This window comes from Lissotriton vulgaris, chromosome 1_2 (assembly GCF_964263255.1).
Source record: "Lissotriton vulgaris chromosome 1_2, aLisVul1.2, whole genome shotgun sequence".
NCBI lineage: Eukaryota > Metazoa > Chordata > Amphibia > Caudata > Salamandridae > Lissotriton > Lissotriton vulgaris.
The window spans coordinates 43427427-43447939 of record NC_141686.1 but is presented as its reverse complement, the minus strand read 5'-3'; the positions used below and the strand labels follow the sequence as shown (position 1 = coordinate 43447939).

Genomic DNA, 20513 nt, shown 5'->3' with positions numbered 1-20513 from the left:
AAAAATGATGAAAGAGAGGCAAAAAGGACAGAGAAAAGGAATAGCCAACACAGTTGTAAAGATAGAGCACTCTCATGAGTTTATATTCAGAGTTCAGGTGAGCAGCTAGTGTGGTGTGAAAAAGCAGCAGTCAGATAAACAAAGGCCACTTCAAAAGGGATTTGCAAGAGCATTGGCAGGAGACAGATACTGATAAAGCTGGAACGTGTCCGGTTCTCTCTTCAAGTGGAAAAGCACCCTTCTATCACATCAGGACCTTCATATAAAAGCAACACTAAAGGAATAATAAAATTAAAACAAAAATACTGCCACTGAAGGGAACTACCTTGTGTATGGATGAGCTCCTTGTAAAGGGCTAAATGCAGTCGTTCAAAGTGAGGTTAGCCAGTGACTGAAGTAGTCTGACCCATTGACCCATGCTGTAATGCTGTATGCTGCATGCTGTAGTGGGCTGGAGAAAAATGTGAATGACACAAGAACAGACCTAAGGATGAAGAGAGGTGGCTTAAAGTACCTTTATGTATGTATATTATACATATTATTTAGTAAAATCAACAGGTCTTGGCTAATGTCAGATCTAAAAAGGAAGAATATGGTCCCTGTGAGGCGCAGGCAGGGCCATCAAAATACTGGTGTAGATTACTGCTGGGAGTATGCAGATAAAGAAAAATTCCATATATTTTTCAACTTCTTGTCCTTAAGACGATTTAGATTTCCTTGTAGTCAACTATGAAATTCATTATTTACCTTTCTTCCCAACACACTCCTCCCACGCTGCAAAAAACAGACTTTTCTAGATCTAGTAAACATCCTTAATATGTGACAGACCCTATCTGTTACATAAACGATATGCAGCTGACCCAAGCTGACTACTGGCACAAATGAAAGCATTCAAACCTGTATGAGTATCCACACCAATCAAAGCTTGCATATTGGGAATAACCCACAATCAACCAAAAGTAACGGATATGGTTCCCGCCCTGCTTCACGCCTCCAAAGCGCCCCTCTAACTCTCAAGCAGACCTATTTAAGGAAGGCTGCAGTACTGCCATGGTAAGCAGGTGCTGTCAGTTCTCCCCTAGCTGCCAGTTCTTTTGTCAGGTGGCTGGTGACAGCTCCTGCCCAGGGAGTCCGCCCTGCCAACCAGCTGACTTCCCCAGGCCTCTAAAGGCCTCCTCTGCGCCAGGTCCCTAGTGCCCAGGCTGTCAGTGCCCCAGGACGCACCTAAACCCACTGCGCCGTTTTTCCACATGCTCCTCCTGCTTTTCCCACACTTCTTGCTCTGCCTGCTTGCGGCGTCCAAGCGCCCTTCCAGCAGACCTATCTAATTAAGGCTTAAGCATGGCAGTGCAGCAGTGGGCCGAAGGCAAGCGAATCAGCGCCCGTTTGCGCCTGGACCGACCGCCAGCACCAGGAACCCTGGCCATATGCACTTCCAAGTATACTCCACCGCTGATCTCTGTGAACAACAACTGCTGCCTCATATCCCCGCGCTCCACAGCTGGACCCTTTACCTGCATCCACTGCCAGTTCACCACCACCCTAGGATCGATTGCCATCGCAGACACCAACATCACGTCATTACCGTTGGCCGAGACTGCCTTTCATATCAACTCCGCTGTCTTCTGATCAATGCAAGATCACTCTGAAAACATGCCACCAAAATCTGGGACACCATCTTCACCCTCGCTTCCAACGTGACCTTCATCACAGAGACCTAGCTCATCCCCTCATCCACCCCGGATCGCCACCGCAACACCCGTCAGCTACAAGATTAAACACCGCCACCGCACCAACGGACATGGAAGCGGCATCGTCATCATACACAAAGAATCAATCACCCGCACCACCACCGATGACCAGACCAGGGCGATCAAGGAATACATGAACTTCCAGCTCCACTCATCAAATGCACCCTCGCTTACAGACCTCAGGGACCTCGAACCGGCCTCAGCGACGCTATCACTAAATTCATCACCCCGCTTGCCATCAAATCGGAACACTTATTGTGAAATTTTAACTTCCACCTGGATGGCCCTACAGAAACCAACTTCATAGACCTCCAAAGAATTGACACCAGCCTCAAGCAACTGGTCACAGACCCACACACTGAGCAGAACACATGCTAGACCCCATTTTCACATCCAGTAACAGAATCAGATACAGCCACACCATTCAATCAATCAATCAATCAATCACGGCATTTGTAAAGCGTGCTACTCACCCGGGAGGGTCTCAAGGCGCTGGGGAGAAGGGTAAGTTACTCCTCGAACAGCCAGGTCTTGAGCTTCTTCCTGAAGGAGAGATGGTCTTGGGTACGCCGAAGGTGGGTGGGCAGGGAGTTCCAAGTCTTGGCTGCCAGGTAGGAGAAGGATCTTCCTCCGGCGGTGGCTCTGCGGATGCGTGGTACGGTGGCGAGGGCGTGGCTGGTCGATCGTAGCTGGCGGGTGGGCGTGTAGAAGGTCATGCGGTCGTTGAGGTACTTGGGACCCAGGTCGTGGAGAGCCTTGTGTGCGTGGGTGAGGAGTCCGAAAGTGATTCTCTTGCTGACGGGGAGCCAGTGCAGGTCTCTCTGGTGTCCGGTGATATGGCTGTGCCGGGGGATGTCTAGGATGAGTCGTGCGGAGGCTTTCTGGATGCGTTGAAGTCTTTTTTGAAGTTTGGCTGTGGTTCCGGCGTAGAGGATGTTCCCGTAGTCCAGTCGGCTGGTGACGAGTGCCTGGGTGACGGTCTTCCTGGTTTCAGTGGGGACCCATCTGAAGATCTTGCGGAGCATGCGCAGGGTGTTGAAGCACGAAGATGAGACGGCGTTGACTTGTCTGGTCATCGACAGGGAGGAGTCCAGGATGAAGCCCAGGTTGCATGCATGGTCTGTTGGTTTGGGAGCGGTGCCCAGGGCTGGGGGCCACCAGGAGTCGTCCCAGGCGGAGGGTGATGATCCCAGGATGAGGACTTCCGTCTTGTCTGAGTTCAGCACGTGGTCAGACCACTCTATCGTACACTTGACCATCTCCGGACCACCCCGCACCACCCTCAACCACCACAGTGCCTCCTTCCGCAGATGGACCAAGGTCCCTCAGCCCCGATTGACCAACGCCCTCAGCATTAACCAACCCAATGTCACCATAACCAGGCAGTAAAGAACTTCAACGCCTGGATCACTAGCGCAGCCGACCGAGTCGCACCCACCAAACCTGCCAGAATGCACAGATCTAACAAATTAGCCAGCTGGTACATCCCAGAACTTAGCTCAACTAAACGCAGATGTAAACAACTGGAAAGAAAGTGGCAAACAAGCAGATCGAGCCACTTACAAACCAGCTCTCAACAACTACCACCACCAGCTCAATACCACGAAAAAAATGCCCTTACACGCCAGATCAAAACTAGCACCAAGCAAACAAAGGAACTCTTCACCATGGTCAAAGAGTTCACATCCCAGTCTGCCACTGAAAACTCGATTCCATCCTCACAGGAACTCTACGTCACCCTTGCAGACCACTTTCACAACAAGATAGCAACCATATACAGACACTTCGATTCTCAACCCACTGACCTCCTCAGCATCCCATCAACCCCCACCACTGACCACCGACTCTCTGCATGAGAACAGCTCAGTACACCAAACACAAATACCCTAATGAACTCAATCCACTCTAGAGCACTCACCGACTCCTGCCCCCACTGGCTTTTAAACCTCAGAAGAGACAAGATCAGCTACCAGCTTGCCACTATCCCCAACACCTGCGTCACCATGGCCTTCTTTCCCAAAGCCTAGAAACATGCAGAGGCAGAAATCATCGGCAGATTCCAGAGATCTCCAGAATTACCATCCAATCTCTCTGCGCCAGTTTCCCGCCAAAGTTCTGGAGAAGGCCATCAACCTCCAACTCACTGAACACCTGGAGAGAAACAACCTGCTGGACCCTTCTCAATCAGGTATCACCCAACCAAGGCACCGAGACAGCGCTAATCGCCGTAACAGATAACAACTGCACCCTACTCGACAGAGGAGAATCAGCCACCCTGATCCTGCCCGCCCACTCTGCACCCTTTGACACACTCATCCTTCAACTACGACAGACTGAATCCAGACAACGCGCTCTAATGGATGGCTTCCTTTCTCACGGGGAACACCCAAAGAATCCATTTCCCTCTTTTAACCAATCAACTCAAGCACACCTTCCCCCTCAGCCCAACCCTCTTTAACATCAACATGACAACTCGCAGTCGTCAGAGCCCACAACATCTACATAATCTCCTATGCCAACGACACCCAGCTCCATCACAGTGGATCCCACCATCATGAAAATCAACTTCCAGCACTGTATGAAGAACATCTCAGCTTAGATGAAGTAGAACTGCCTTGAAGCTCAACATGGACAAAACTGATGTACTGATCTACGACAGACACACTTTCCTCTGGAAGGACTCCTGGTGGAACTCTGACCCACACCCACTCTGAAAGATGACACCAGCAACCTCGGCGTCAACCTCGACATCGAACTCGCCATGAAACTCCAGTTCAACTCTGTCTCCTCAGCATGCTTCGATACTCTCCTCAATGCTCTGCAACATCTACAAGTGGTCCCTATCAACACCAGGAAAATCATGACGCAGGAACTCATCGCCAGCAGACTGGACTATGGCAAACCACTCTATGCCGGCACAGACACTGAAGAAATCAAGAGACTCCAGAGCGCAGCTTCCAGACTCATCCTCAATCTGCCAAAGAGGATCTACATCCCCCAGCACCTGAAAGATCTCCACTGGCTGTCCATCCAGAAAAGATGTAAATTCAAGCTCCTGACCCATGCTTACATGGCCCTCCATGACTAAGGACCAACCTACATGAACCACCGCCTGAACTTCCACCTACCTCCCACCTACCTCCCAGCAACCTCCGATCTGCTCATCTTGGCCTCGCACATATATCACGCATCCAACGCTGCCACACTGTCAAGAACTGGAACACCCTTCCCCAACACCTCTGCACTTTACCCTCGCTGACCCACTTCAGGAAGGGTCTCAAAACCTGACTTTTTGACTGACTCCACAGCATAGCACCAGGATACCCTCTCGGGTGAGAAGCAGAGCTTTATACGTGATTGACAATGATTTGGCCCAAGGGTAACCAAACATTTTGGAGGATTTGAGTCAGGAAGCCTGATCAATCCTAGCACGCTCAGAGTATGATCAGTCTACTTTTAAGGCAAGTGTACCCATTTATCATAGGCTTCAAACCAGATATTGAGCGACAAGTCCATCCTGAATCCAAAGAATCCTAAACAGTTCAAAATGGCACTTTCCTTACAATAGTAATTCAAAGAAAGGGGACACAGCGATTCCATCTCCAAAATGTGGGATGAGAGGAAGAGAACGCATCATCTTACCATTATTGATAAGAACTTGTGACACAAAATCCTTGGTACAAAATCCCTCTTACCCAGACGCAAAGGTTCCAGGTGCAAGGTGTTATTCAGTACCAGAGGCTTTTGTTGTAGAAATAAGACATTTCCTCAGTTACCTTGAATACGTGCGACGAAAAAACTCTTCCCCAGACTCCAGTTCTGTATAAATGAACCACTGACTTTGAGTCAGTCACCAAGAAAGCTTGCAGCCAGTTGTAAAAGGCTTGTGCAGCAGGAGGAGATGCGTTTTTTGAAGACCAAATGAAATTAAAAACACACAAAATCATATATGTAAGAATTTGGATTATATTTGGGGTGGGAGACTGTCCACCTCAAGGAATTATCACAATTCTTGTCAGGGTAAACCCTTAAAGTCACTAAATTAACTAGCGTGTAGCCCCCTGGTGGCTATGGCACAGAGAAGATTAACTTAGGGCTATGTGGAAAGTACGTCTGGAGTACCAAAAGAGTAATAAAGTAAAAATGCAAAACAATAAAAATTCCAGACCAAATTAGTAAAAAAATAAAAAATTCGAGTAAAATGTTATAAACAAAATGACAATGAACAAAGGGATTGCCAGTACTGTGCAATTCTTTAGGATAATTTAATGGACGGTTGAGCAAAGCAATTAATCAACCCAAAAGACCACTGTTTCAGTCAAAACTCTTTTTGGAAAAAAGATTTATTTCATTAATTTTTTCTGCTTTTTCTTTTTCTTTCTATTTATTTATAGAGGCCTGGTCTTGAATAGTGCAGATATTCTGCAATAGGCCCTATTTTGAACAATCAGCATGTAAATAGACGCTTGATTATTTTTATCAAGCTTATATGTTGTCTATTGTCTAATTGTTGTCTAAAAGCGTCATCTTATATGTTGTATTGGTGATTTATGTTTTGGGTTTTTTATACCCCCACTGTCATTGGTTCTTTGGTTACTGCATTTAATTGAACCTTCAAACCAGTGTTTTTTGATATGTCAATTCATTGTGAACACTAGTTTAATTTTACTGGTTAATTACTGTCTTTTGAGAACGAAAAAATAAATAAATAGAAAGAAAAAGAAAAAGCAGAAAAAATTAATGAAATAAATCTTTTTTCCAAAAAGAGTTTTGACTGAAACAGTGGTCTTTTGGGTTGATTAATTGCTTTGCTCAACCGTCCATTAAATTATCCTAAAGAATTGCACAGTACTGGCAATCCCTTTGTTCATTGCGTATTCGGCACAGCCTTACTGTGCTTTTGCCAAAACCCTCTTTGTTACATAATATATAAACAAAATGACAGCACCAGTAATGGTAAAAGGTCGCAGAAGTGACCCAGACGTAATTGGAACCAACTGTGATAGAGTGCAGGTGAGATACATCAACCATCTAACCAGGCTACCCTGGTCAAAGATTATACTGTGTGACTTAGTCCTTTAAGTCCCAATCCACCAAAGAACTACAGTTCTAAAACCCCCAGAGACCTAAGGGGGGGGGGGGGGTGGGGGGGGGGGGGCACTTAGAGATTCACAGGGTGTCAGGCAGAGGCCAACAGCAGGGCTCCGTCCAGGCCCATTTGCCACTGGTCAGCTGAGTACTTCCAGAAAAAAGTTGTTTTTACAGCTCGTTGTCTCCCTGCAGTCATAGCGGAGGACAGCCAATAGTTATTTGGAGGCCACTTTTTTGTCCTGGGTACACGAGGGAGCTGGTCCAGCCCTGCAGGGCTCCTCTCAGGTCACAGACAGCAGGTCCAGGCCTATTCTGATCTTCTGCAGGTCCAGAAATTGTTCCAAAGTGGAAGTCTGGAGTTGCCACATTTATGCTCGACATCTGCTAGTGAGTGGGGAAGAATCCTGGGCACTCCCTAACCAATGGAGTAAAAGTTCCCTGGACCAACCCTATACACTTTTTCTGTATTTCCTGTTTGCCTTACTACAAACAAGCCCAAAATGGCATATATTCAAAGTTATTTATATTGTAATAGATCAGTTCGGTCTTGCAAGATTTTTTGGCTAATCATATTCAACTCGAATCAGCGGCCATCCTTGAAAATTAGCTTCTTACATTTGTTATACCCAAGGGGTTTTTACTTTATGAAAAGCTTTGTCCTGATGATGGTCTGACAGATGAAAACATACAAGACCGAAACGTCGACCTAATTCTTCAACTCCTCAACATGATTCATATTTGAAGGACACCAGAATGTATTTTTGATTTCGGTTTTCTTTTTTAACACTGGAGTTGATGCATTGTTATGAATTGATTAGTGGATATAAACATACTGCCTTTCATAACTTTTATGTAGAGTTTTGTTCTATATCTATCCCCATGAATTTTTTCTAACTGATCAATTACAATATAAATAACTTTGAATATATTCCTTTCTTGCTGTGTGTCTATTTTAGTTTGACTTTCCTCTCTTGATAGTAAATTTGTTTACTGTTTGAAATTGGTAATGAACATTAAAGTAATCCTAAGGATACACTAGGTTCAATCTACTAAAGAACCAAAAATAATATATCATTTCAGGGAATTAACTTTGAAAACAAAATCCCTTGTAGCTATCACTTACTTGAACTATTCATTGCCCAAGCCTACAAGGGTATATTGGGTTTTCCCCACCTTTTCAAAATGGCATGTGTCAATGTATTTTAAAGATGGTGAAAGTCTTCGGCCACATAACCTTAGGCCCTGAGGGCAGGAGGGGTGTGTGGGAGTGTCATAGGTAAGTCACCAGTGACCTCTGAACCTACTACTAAAATCCAGTTGGAAGCAAGCACGGTATCCACAACAAACCCAGACACAAAGGTCTGGTAAGACAAAAGCAGGGGCCTTCATAACCCAGACAGGGGATACACATGAATTGTCTTGGCATTATGTTCTCTCCCTTTCAAGTGAGCCCCAAGTGTCACATGTGGTTCAAGACACCTGTCAAGCAAGGATTAACAGTGGAGTGTCCAATGATGCCCACAGCCCTGACTTTGAATGTTTTGTGGAGGATACATTTCAGCCCATTCGATCGTCGTATTCTTTGCTCCTGGGAAGCATTTCACACCTATTTAAAGCTAATGCAAATTAGCCTCCAAGAACACCAGGCAGAGAAAAAGTAACTTTCTAAAAATTAATTTTCCATTCCTTAATATTAAATATAAATCTGAATTCACAATAGAATTGGAATTTAAACAAGTATTAAGATAGTGGCTAATTATGTTTTCTAGCTGACCCTTTCCCAGAGTTAGCAGTATTAGTATTTTACTCTCCCCTCTAGTTTCCTAAATAAGACAGCTAGGTCTGCCACAGGGAAAATAGTTTTTTGGGCCTGGTCACTGTAAGGACTGGTTAATACACATTTCCTAAATACCCTTCCTTTAAATACAATGCACCCTAACTTGTGAACTACAAGGCTTACACTAGGGGTTACTTACAAATAATTAAAAGCAAGGTTTTTACTTGTCAAAAAGGGTTACTTTACCTGGTCGCGCTGCAGGTTTTACACTACAACAGTCACGTTACACATTGTAGGCATGTAGCTATGTTTGCAATGGCACTGTAGTGGGTGGAACAGCATAACTCCAAAAATGCAAGCGCACTTGACAAGCCAATCATCGCACCTTGTCCAATGCAAGGAAAAAAGGGTTTTTGAGAGCAGATAAGAGATTGAGGAGAAACCAATGCAGAGGCACTCATGCCAGAGGACTCCTAAATTCTGACCAGTTCTCCTTTTTCAGAAACCTTTTCAAACTACCCATCCAGAAAAACATTAGTAGAATGAGAAAAAACAGAAAAAGAGAACATATGTACTTAAGAGGCCACAAGGCATTAGATTCAAACCACTAACCAGCTACTAAGAGGATGTCTTGAAAGTGGAAAGCCATTTTTAAAATGTCTTTTGATGTGCAATGTTATGTGCACATAGGGTTCAAAATAATCTTGATGAGATACATCCTTTGACAAGGGTTCAATATTAATTTCAGCTGCTTTATTATCAATCGAAAATCAACGAGGATGTCTTACCAAAAGAAGTCTGGAAGGTCAATTTTTAAACACTTTCAAATTAACATGTTGTCATGTTAAGGCAATAAATTAATATAACCATATGGAGTGTTATAAGGGCCAGTCTTAGTCAGGAGGAACTCATTGACAGAACTTGTAAAGAGATCTGTACAGTCCTTTGATATACTTATACTGTCCGAAATGATCATATCCTATTTAATTTCCTTGTTCACATCTGCATGTTTTGGAAGACATTTAATAAAATGAGCTACAAAGTGGAATATCTTACAAAAAGAGGGACCTAACAAAGTCATGGAACTTGAAACTCCTCTATTGAGGTTTGTCAGACTTTGTTCCCCAGAATATTGAGGTTGATTATACACTTCAATCCCGCATGTTAAAGCATTTACAACAAGGAAATTAGGGAGTAGATGGACAGCTTTGAGCAGTAAGTAAAAGCTGGGTGCCTATTATAAAGGTATGTTATACTTCTGTTATATGCATGTTGATGGTGACAAATCGCTACATAGCAAGGTAGTGAAGGTCTCATGAATCAAAATGTAAAACTAAAAGGGGGCTGCCATATATAGGCAAGAATGCCATTAATAATAAAAAGTATATAACAAAATTACCTCTTTTCTTTTCTTTGCTGCAGTGTAGAGAAGATTTTGGGCTGCAGTTGCAGGAGATACGTAATCTTCAAACACATCTACAAATGGTAAAGCACAAATTATGATGATATCAAAGCTGATGATTACAATAGAGTAAACACTGCTAGATATGGATGGAACGCAATATGGAGTCACTAACAGATTTTCACCTGAGATCACTAAAGAGCATTTTATCACTGAGAAACTCTAGTGAAAATTTTAGCTGCATCTTAGCTTAGAGCTACTAATTGAATAAGTTATTTACCTTCTGTAATGCCTCATCTGGTAGAGACAGGATCTAGCCGCAGATTCCTTACCTTTAAATTCTCCCCTGGTGCCAGGCTGGATCTGGAGATAATTTTATTTTACAGCAGTACCTCTGTGTGTCGATAGAGGGTGTCATGCAATTCTGTAGCGACATTGTCCATTGGATGGGACGTTGACGGAGTCCATATAAGCCCTTCCGTGACGAGCTGACGTCAGTTTCTTCTGTGAATATTTTCGACGCCAAAAACGCAGAGCCACTATAGAAACTGCCTATGGAAACAGTGTACCCAAAAAGAGACATCTTGTGTCAAACAAGTACGAAATTCTCCTGAAAGGCACTCTAATACCAAAATAGGGTTCTTTTAGGTAAAAACAGAAACCAGTTCAAAGAACGGGGAGGATGGGCAGGTCAGTAAAGAATCTGCAGATAGATCCTTTCTTTACCAGCTAAGGTGTTTCCAAAGGTAATTAACATATTCATCTGATAGAGAAATCTAGTCACAGATTTCTTACCTTTGAATTAGATACCATAGCAAAACTATTCCCGGAGGATGGTCTGCGAAATAATCTTGCTAAAAATCCCTGAATAGACTATGACTGACTGACTGACTGAAATACTTATAAAGCGCTTGAATGCCGCCGCGTCTTGGCGCTACTACTACTACTAGACTATCCGGTCTAAAATAAGACAGAAGGAATGCGTTACTTACCTGTAACTGCAGTTATCCAGTATTGGTATCTTTCATAGATTCACATGCCTGAATCATTCCCCGTCGTCGGGGTGGGAGTCTCTGGTACATAAATAAAGTAATGTCACATAGACATATACATTTAGTAATGGGCAAGAGGCCTCTGATTAGTAACATATCCATGTCCTTTTGTGAAAAGGACCAAACTTTGGCCAAGAGTTAATCAGCTATCACCACCCTCTAGAACCTTCCTGGAAGGAGCTCTAGTCCCTCAGATTTTCGTAAGCACAGTGCTAAGTAGTATATCACTGAGAGAACTAAGGTGAGCTCTTCCAGGGGAGGTGGGTGGGTTGCATGTGAATCTATGAAAGATACCAATACTGGATAACGGCAGTTACAGGTAAGTAACGCATTCCTTATCCAGTATTATGGGTATCTTTCATAGATTCACATGCCTGAATCAGAGTAGCGAGCAATAACAAGCACATTTCGAATTGTACAACAACAAATCTCACTAGATAATACCATATCAATTGTGAAATGCAAAAGGTACCAAAATGCAATATGAGAGAGAGAGAAATGTGCAAATAGACAGTAGGAAGGTGGGATTAAAGAGAAGGCTCACCTCTAGTGAAATAGATGACGGAGCACAGCTTGCCCCACTGCTGCATCTTTCATAAGTTCAGTATCCAAGCAGTAGTGCCTGGTGAACGTATGCGGCGTCTTCCATGTCTCCGCTCTGCAGATGTCAATAATTGGCACTCCCGCAAAGAGCGCCATGGAGGTTGAGACTGCTCTAGTGCAATGAGCGCGAACCTTAGAATGCCGAGGATGTCCTGCTTGCTGATGACAGAAAGCAATAGCTGCTGAGATCCAACGTGAAATGCTCTGCATAGTCAATGAAAGTCCTTTCCTAGGTCTGCTAAAAGCAATGAAGAGTTGGTTAGATTTTCAAAATGTCTGTGTTCTGTGGATGTAGAATTTAAGACAGCGTTTGAGATCAAGAGAATGGAGAGACCTCTCTGCTGCGGAATGTGGATTCAGGAAGAAAGACCGCAGGACTATAGGCTCATTAAGGTGAAAGTCAGATGGGAATGAATTTGGGATTAGTCCTTAGAATCAATCTCTCCTGCCTGAATTGGAGGAAAGGGTCATGAACTGAGAAGGCTTGGAGTTCGCTTACACGTCTCGCTGAAGTAAGCGCCAGTATAAGAGCCGTTTTCCAGGAAAGATATTTGATATCAGCTTTGTGTATTGGCTCAAAGGGATGTTTCATCAATTGAGCAAGCACAATGTTTAGCTGCCAGGTAGGCGGTAAAGTCTTCACTGGAGGGAATGTCCTGAACAAGCCTTTAAGAAATTGTTTTATGAGTCTACTAGACCAGAGGGAAGCACCAGTTGAACTTTTTGTGAAGCATGAGCAAGACCTGAGTTTGCCAAGTGTAGAAGGTAAGGCAAAATCTGTGCAGGTGACGAAGAAAAGGGATGTATTTTCTTTGATCTACACCACATGCAGAACCTTTTCCATTTCAGGGAATACGTTTAGTTGGTACTGTCGGCCCGAGTCCGGGCTAGAACAGCTCTGCAATCTGGCGGGATTGTCTAAGTTCTGGAATTCTCTGAACTCAGGAGCTAAGCCGATAATTTGAGAGATGCTGGATCCGGATGCTGGACTTGTCCGTGGTCCATTGTGAGGAGATTGGGGTACGGATGCAATGGGATCGGCGGTTCCAGTGATAGGAGATGAAGCTCCGTAAACCAGTGCTGGCGCGGCCAAGCTGGAGCTATCAAGGTATGGGTACAATGTTCCGCCTTCAGCTTCCGGATGACCCTGGGAATCAGGGGAAATGGAGGAAATGCGCAAGCAAGGACGTTGAACCATGCGATTGAAAATGCATTCCCTAGAGACCCCTTCTGGGGACGTCAGCTTGCGTAATGTTGGCATTTGGCGTTGTGTCTGGTTGCAAACAGATCCAGGTGAGGTCTGCCCCATCGGGAGAAGATGTGACTGAGAAGTTGCTGGACCAGCTCCCACTCATGGCACACAGAGCGCTGTCTGCTCAGTGAGTCTGCAAGGACATTGTCCATTCCAGGGACGTATTCCGCCCGAAGGGAAATGTTGGGAAAGAAGCAGCCAGTTCCAGATTTTCTGAGATTCGTGAGACAACGTCAGAGAACGGGTCCCCCCTTGTTTGTTTATATAGTGCATTGTGGTGGTGTTGTCTGTTCTCACAAGCACTGGGGAATTTCTGATCCTAGGCATAAACGCTCGAAGCGCCAGGTACACTGCTCGTAATTTGAGAAGGTTTATGTGCAGTTGTCGCTCGGCGGGGGACCACTGTCTGTTGATTCTGAGTTCTTGGAGGAACGCACCCCAACCTTCCAGGGACGCATCTGTTGTTATTATATGCGGCGAAACTGGAAGCAGGAAAGGCATACCCCGCATAAGGATCTGTGGGTGAATCCACCACTGTAGAGCTTTCACCATGGGAGGAGTCACTCGGATTACATCTTCGAACGATGCTGTACACTGGATCCATTGAGCGGATAGCGCTTCCTGAAGAGGGAGCATATGAAGCTGGCAGTCTGGAACTAACAGGATGCAAGAAGACATCTTGCACCGGGACTTGTAAAGGCGCACCGTGAGGGATTTTTTGGTTTGTACACGGGCCGCCAAGGATGCCAGCTTGGATTGACGCTTCTGCGAAGGAAATGCTTTCTTCTGTGCCGTATCGAGTACAGCGCCTAGGAAAGTGAGACGCTGGGAAGGCTGAAGGACGGATTTGTCTAGATTGGGAGTGAGGCCCAAGTCGTTGAAAAGTTGAAGACAGGCGTTGGAGGACTTGGTCACGCCTGCAAGAGAAGGTGCCTTGACGAGCCAGTCGTCCAAGTATGGGAAGACCTGGTGATGTTGTTGCCGGAGGTACGCTGCTACTGGGAGACAGGCATTTTGTGAAAATGCGTGGTGCCGACATCAGGCCGAAGGGCAACACCTGAAACTGGTAGTGTTTGTCTGCCACAGCGAACCTGAGGTGTTGCTTGTGATTTCTGTGGATAGGTATGTGAAAATAAGCGTCTTGAAGGTCTAGAGAAACCATGAAGTCGTTCGCATTGAGGAGTTGTAGCACCTCCTGAATGGACACCATACGGAATGACTGTTTTTTGAGATACTTGTTTAGGTCTCTTAAGTCCAATATAGGTCTCCATTTTTTCTCTTTCTTCCGGATTAAGAAGAATCAGGAGTAGAACCCCTTGCCTCTCTGACCACGAGGGACTCTTTCTAAAGCACCTTTCTGGAGCATTAGTGAGAGTTCCAATTGCAGTAGATGTAAATTTTTGTGGAGCATTGGGCGAGGAGGAGTTTGAGGCGGAATTTCTATGAACTCCAGAGAGTGCCCGACTTGAACTAGTTGGATGACCCATCAATCCGTGTTAATCTTTCTCCAATTTTGCAGGAAAGATGAAATTCTTCCTCCAACTTTGCATGGAAGAGAAGAAGTGGAGACCCGTGGCAGAGAGATGTCATTGTCTTCTGACTGTGTCCTTTTTTCCCCCTTTACCACGAAAGGAAGACTTTGTGTAAGACGACTGTTGTTGTTGTCTTTGTTGATATTGAGGTTTGTACTGCTGATTTGAGCTGTAAGAGGACCGGTAACCTTGAAAATCTCCTCTTGCAGATTGGCCTTTTCCTCTAGAGCCCCAAAAGGGAGAATTTTTAAACTGGAGGGTACCCAGTGCCTTCGCTGTATCGGTATCTTTTTTAATACCTTGAAGCGCCTCATCAATGTGTGCTCCAAACAGAAGTTGGCCATCATAAGGCATGTCAAGCACCTTAGGAGACTAAGGAGACTGAAAATAAAGCACGGGAGGAACATGGCGGCAGGCTGACACCGGCTGCGGGGAGCTCAGGTCTGTTCGTGGATTCCCCCATCTCAGCGCGGTGCAATGACTGCAACTAATTGGTGAGCGGATGCGTGAAACTTTCTCTATGGCTTTAGCGGCTTCTTCTTAATGCTTTTCCCCGTTTTTTACCTTTTACCTACTGCTACTGCGACCGAGTGTGCCTGGTGTTAGGACCCTGTGGGTGTGTTGCTTTCTCCCAATGGGAGTGGCGTTTGTCCCGGAGTCTCTGGAGGTCGAGGCGGTGAATAGAGTTCTTGTTGGAAAGGAGCCGTTGTGTCAACGAGGATGTCGGGCAAGTCTATGGCGGAGGACGAGGTCGGCGCTTGCTAGGATTAGTCTCCGCGCACCTTCCAGGTATAACTGCAACTCTTTACGGTCAGTCAGGGGAGAGAGGGGCTGCATTACACAGGTTGCAGGAAACGCTGTGTATACGTTTGATATCGTAGTATTGGTAAGCGATAAATATTTAGGAGGCTGTCATCATAAATTACTTGGGGTTGACACTGTCCTTGCCCCCGCCCAACCGTTGCAGCGCAGGGGAATGGACTTAGCCACTCAATCAGCCCCAAGCTCATCGCAATCAGTTTGCCCTAAAGTAATTGAGGCGTCAGACCCTGAAAGTGATAAAGGGGCACCCACATTATCATCTGCTAGGAACAGATATCAACTACGGTCCAATCTCGTTCTACAAAAAAACAGACTTCTTTTGAATAATCCGGTAGGTCCAGAGATTGTTGCTCTCACTCCTAGGGGGCGAAGGAAAGAGAAAAGGGAAAAAAAATCTAAGAGTAGGGGAACCAAAAAAACGGGGATTGCCAAAAACTTGTCTATCTCAACCAAAACCCACTCCCTCATTAAAATCATATTTTAAAATCATGGAGAAGATGGCCGACCTTAAGGGGAATAAGTCTCCCTCCCTCTCCTCTACCTCTACCTCTGCTCCTGTTAAACAACTTATAACTCTGGATACAGCACCCCAATCGGTATCAGTATCTGCTACAGTGCCCGTGAAAAACAGATACACTGTTTTAACAAGTGGCCCAGAAGTAGAGGACCAAACACTGCCTGAAAAGGAGATATTAATTCATCAAAACCCTCTACCAACAGCGCATGGATTGTCCGCTTCTGTGGATGCTGAAGCAGCTGAGAATAGTGGTGGTAGCTGCCAGGAGAGAGTGTTAGATGGCTCAGATGGAAACCTCTCGCAGGTGGAGGTATTTTTACATAACCTGAGAGAGGATCTTCTATCTAAATTAGAAATCTCGGAAGCAAACCAAAAAAGCATCCACGAAAAATGTTCCAATCTAGAGGCTAAACTTGATGATGTCTATAAACGCACTACCATACTGGAAGAGGAAGTACCTTTGCTCTCCGGAGCTACACAGCGACACGAGAAGGGCTTAGAGACCCTTAAGGCCCAGAATAGAACTCTCCAGATGGACATCGAGAGACTAGAAATTCAGTCCAGAAGAAATAATTTGAAATTTCTAAAGATTCCTGAGGGGGTAGAAAATGGGGACGTTAAGGCACTGATCTGTAAACTCCTTAGAGAGGAAGTCTTAAAAGATAGACCTGACATTGATCTCGAATCTGAAATTCAGAGAGCACACAGCGACCCTTTTAGATTGCACACTGAGAGGAAGACCCCTAGGAAGATCTTGGTGTATTTTCACACCTACACAATTAAAGAGCTAATTTTGGGAAGAGCATTGTCAGACACCTCACTTCGAATGGATTCAGCTAAATATCTTATTCGTTCTGATGTGGGGAAAGCCAAGGCAGAGAGGCAGTGGGAGCTAGGGAGCAGGATGCCGGATCTGAGAAGTATGGGCGCACAGGTCCAGATGAAATTTCCGGCATTCTTAAAAGTAGTTTGGAGGAACAAAACACATCATTTCTTATCACCTCAAGAAGTTGACTCGTTTCTCACTCTAATGAGAGAGAGCTCTCAGTAGAGCGTTGTTTGCCTCTCCATAATCCTCTTCTAATGATTATCTCTAATTTTGCTAGAGGAGATCTATTGTAAGACTGCAGAACTGACGTTGAGAATCTGTTTTTCTTTCTCCACAAAATAGATAAAGATCATAAAGGGGAAAGAGTGGGGGGGGAATAGCTGAGACCACATTTAGTTGCCTACTTTACTTTATAAAAAAGGAGAGATCCCGATCAGACTTTAAGGCCCCAACAGACGACAAGATCGCCAAAGCAGGTATGGGGGGGGAGGGGTCCTCGTGGGAGGTGGGCAGTTAGTTGGGTGGTAGGGGTAAAAAGGGAAAAAAAATCCTCATATATTCATGAAGAAACATGGAGCTTTTGAATGGGGGCTGAGCAGTGATTTACTCAAGGAAAGGTAGACATGGCCAATACGACCTGTAAGATAAAAATCATTAGTTGGAATGTAAATGGTTTGAGGGATAAGAGAAAGATACAGAGGGTTAATGAATATCTATATAATTCTGGAGCTCATGTTTGCCTTCTCGAGGAGACCCATTTAGAGATGGTAGAATATAAGTTAGCGTTTGGGAAACGTGGGTGGGTTCAAAATATCCTCTGTTCAGACCTGAGTGGTAGTACAAGATGGGTGGCAATAGTGATTAGATCAAATGCTGGGATAAGGCTGGTAAAATCTGAGACAGCGTAAAGGACCTTACAGGCGCAAGGTGGATAACCTGAGCACTCCTATGTGCTAAAGAAAGCAAATGTATCCAAAGTTATTTGAATGTTTTTAATCACTTTGTAACATTATGAAAATAATTCTTCAATTCAAAAGGTATCCGTGTTGAAGAAATAAGGTTTGAGAATATTTTACACAATGGTTTCCAAATATTCGAAGAAAAGATTCATGACGTCATAATGGTTAACAATAATCCATGTCCCCAATGCATTTCGAGCGGGATGCTCTTCATCAGGGGGTTAAAGTATTTCTCTGGAAAAGTAGGAAAAAGAGTTGATAAGCCAGGAGCCGAGTGTTTAAGATAGAGTAGAAAAATGGAAGACTAAAGTCAAAAGATAAAGCGGATCAAGTATGAAGTGAAAGTGTGAGTTTAAAGTGCAGAGTTGAAAGCTCGACAGAATTTTCAAAACGTGAACGCTGAATGGTGAAAAATAGAAAGCTCACCCGGTGTACATTACGTGGGAATGACTTAGGAACAAGTGAAAAGAATCGATCGAGGTGGTATCCGAGATGGAATATGAAAACGAGACCAAGGGTCGTGTAACCCAAAGGACGCGAAGTAATGACAAAAAGATAATGCCCAACGTGAAAATATCACCAAAGGAAATATTACAAATTAGAGGGGTGACAACAGTGATAAATGCTTACCAGGAATATAAAGCGTGATGAAACGTCAAAAATCGAAAACGCCATGGAACGCCATCAGAAGGATGCGGAAGTATGACAAGTATTCCTGCGCATGCGTGTATACCTTCAAGTGTACAAGGTAGAAGACGGACCAAGTCGGTGAAATGGGAATCATTCCGGGAGATGGCTGGTGGCCTCATTAACATTAGGTCATACTCCCTTTACGTGTGCAGTCTACTACGGGCCCAATCAAGACGCCCCGGGGTCTCTTATGAAGCTAAATGCTAGCCTGGCTGAGAACATTGGACCTGTCATATTAGGTGGCGATTTCAATCTGATTTTTGATGAAAAACTGGACCACACATCTAGGGTTAGATTAACCCCCCCCCCCTCCCCCTCCCCCCCAAGATCCCAAATGGAGCTTAAGAACATCATGAAAGATCTCAACCTTATAGATATCTGGAGGGCTAAAAATGGTGCGAAAAAAGATTATTCCTTTTATAGTCGAAGGTATGGACACATTCTAGAATCGACTTTTTTCTTTTAGATCAATCGCTCTTCTCGACGGTAGAACATATATCATACATCCCGGCTATATTGTCTGATCACCCAACAGTTGAGCTCGTAATCCACCTTAAACAGAAGGAACAGCAGAGGAGGTGGATGCTAGATAGAGCCTTGCTACTTCAAGAGGGGGTGAGATTAGACTTAGTGGCACAAACAGAAGAGTTCTTTAGGCATAATAATGGCTAAACGAGTCAACAGGTGATTTGGGAGACATTCAAAGCCTTTATCAGAGGCTCTTTGAGTACCATGATGATAAGAAGAAACAATGAGATTAGAGAAAAGAAGGAAGAGCGACTCCTGAGGCTTAAATTGAAAGAACAGGAACTTCAGAGGGCTTCAGCAGACCAGTCAGATACTAAACTCCGCTTACAAAGAGAGTTGGACGGTCTACGGGCACAGTATCAAGCAGGTCTAGACAAGGTCTTAAAAGATAGGTGGGATACCAGTAAGCTCCAAAAATTTTCATATGGAGAGAAATGCGGTCCCCTTCTTGCATGGAAAACCCGAGCAGATAAAACCAGAAATCAGATTAATAGTTTATCTCTCTCTGGTTCAGGTGAAATTACCTATGATGACGATCTAATCAGGGAAGAGGCCAAATCTTTTATGCAAAATTTATATAAAGTTAACACCAGTCACTCCACACAAAATGTAGAAAGCTGGTCAAGAAAAGTACAGCTCCCGAACCTGTCGGAAGACGACAAAACTTCTCTTACCTCCGACATCCGAGAATGCGAGGTGAGAACTCAGATTATGAAAATGGCCAAAGGGAAAGCCGCTGGTCCAGGTGGGCTTCCTGTGGAGCTGTACAAGATAGTTCTAGATCAGATAATATCTGTTTTAACGTTATTGTTTAATGAAATTCTCCAGTATAGGGCGCAGGCCCCAAATTCATGGTCAGAGGCCACTGTTACTTTAATATTGAAAAGTAAAAGTAAAACAAAGAGTTTTCCCTATGGGAGATATTATTTCCTGCTCCTAAATCAGGACTCAAACTGACAAACACCAATCACACCATTCATTTAGTGGAGCGGGAGAACACTTACCAGAAAGAACCCACCTAATCAAATTTAAAAAATATATATACGATTTATTGTAAATAATAATACAAAGACAACAATGAATCATCAATTAAAAAACATGAAATATACAGATAAAATACACAAATAAAACCACCTAATGTGGGTGTGGAGAATTTAATCAAATAAGACACTAGTATCTGTCTTTTCTATATCATTTCGGGCCAACATTTGTCAACAATAGGGGGAATAATATTCCTTTAGACCAAATTGATTGTTGATAACGCCGAATATGACTTGGCAATTGGCGTCGACGCGTTTCGGAAGCTTAAAATGATAAGGGCTTCCTTCCTCAGGACAGTGTTCTATATGTATTCTCCACAGGTCAGTTTCAAGCCTTAATGGTTATATTTCCAATGGGAATCTACCGAATGCGTAGTATTCCTCTGATGATTGCCTATAATGGTCTCAGGCTTCCACAATCCTATCTCGATGTGTAAAGAAGCACCTTTGTTGCAACTCGAGTCTGTTTAAAAGCTTGTTCAATGATGAGCTTTTAACGTTCCTTGCGTATTTCACAAAGGGGCATGCTTAATTCGATAACTCCCATTCACTCGTGGTGCTTTATTATGCGATGGTTTTGGAACAACTTTCCGAAATGGGGTTTCTTTTACGCAGCCGGGTAGTATCATACACGTGGCTATTGTGGGCACACGGCTGTCTTTCCCGGG

At 44.3% G+C, this 20513-nt stretch overlaps 1 protein-coding gene across 2 annotated transcripts in view; it reads right to left on the bottom strand.

Annotated features, from left to right (window-relative positions):
- IPO8 (importin 8) overlaps positions 1-20513 on the bottom strand; it is a 672931-nt gene that overhangs the window by 413396 nt on the left and 239022 nt on the right. For both annotated transcript variants that reach the window (XM_086952791.1, XM_086952792.1), the window contains one exon: positions 10019-10095. In XM_086952791.1, coding sequence (XP_086808917.1) covers positions 10019-10095 — 77 coding nt within the window. The remainder of the gene's footprint in view (positions 1-10018; positions 10096-20513) is intronic.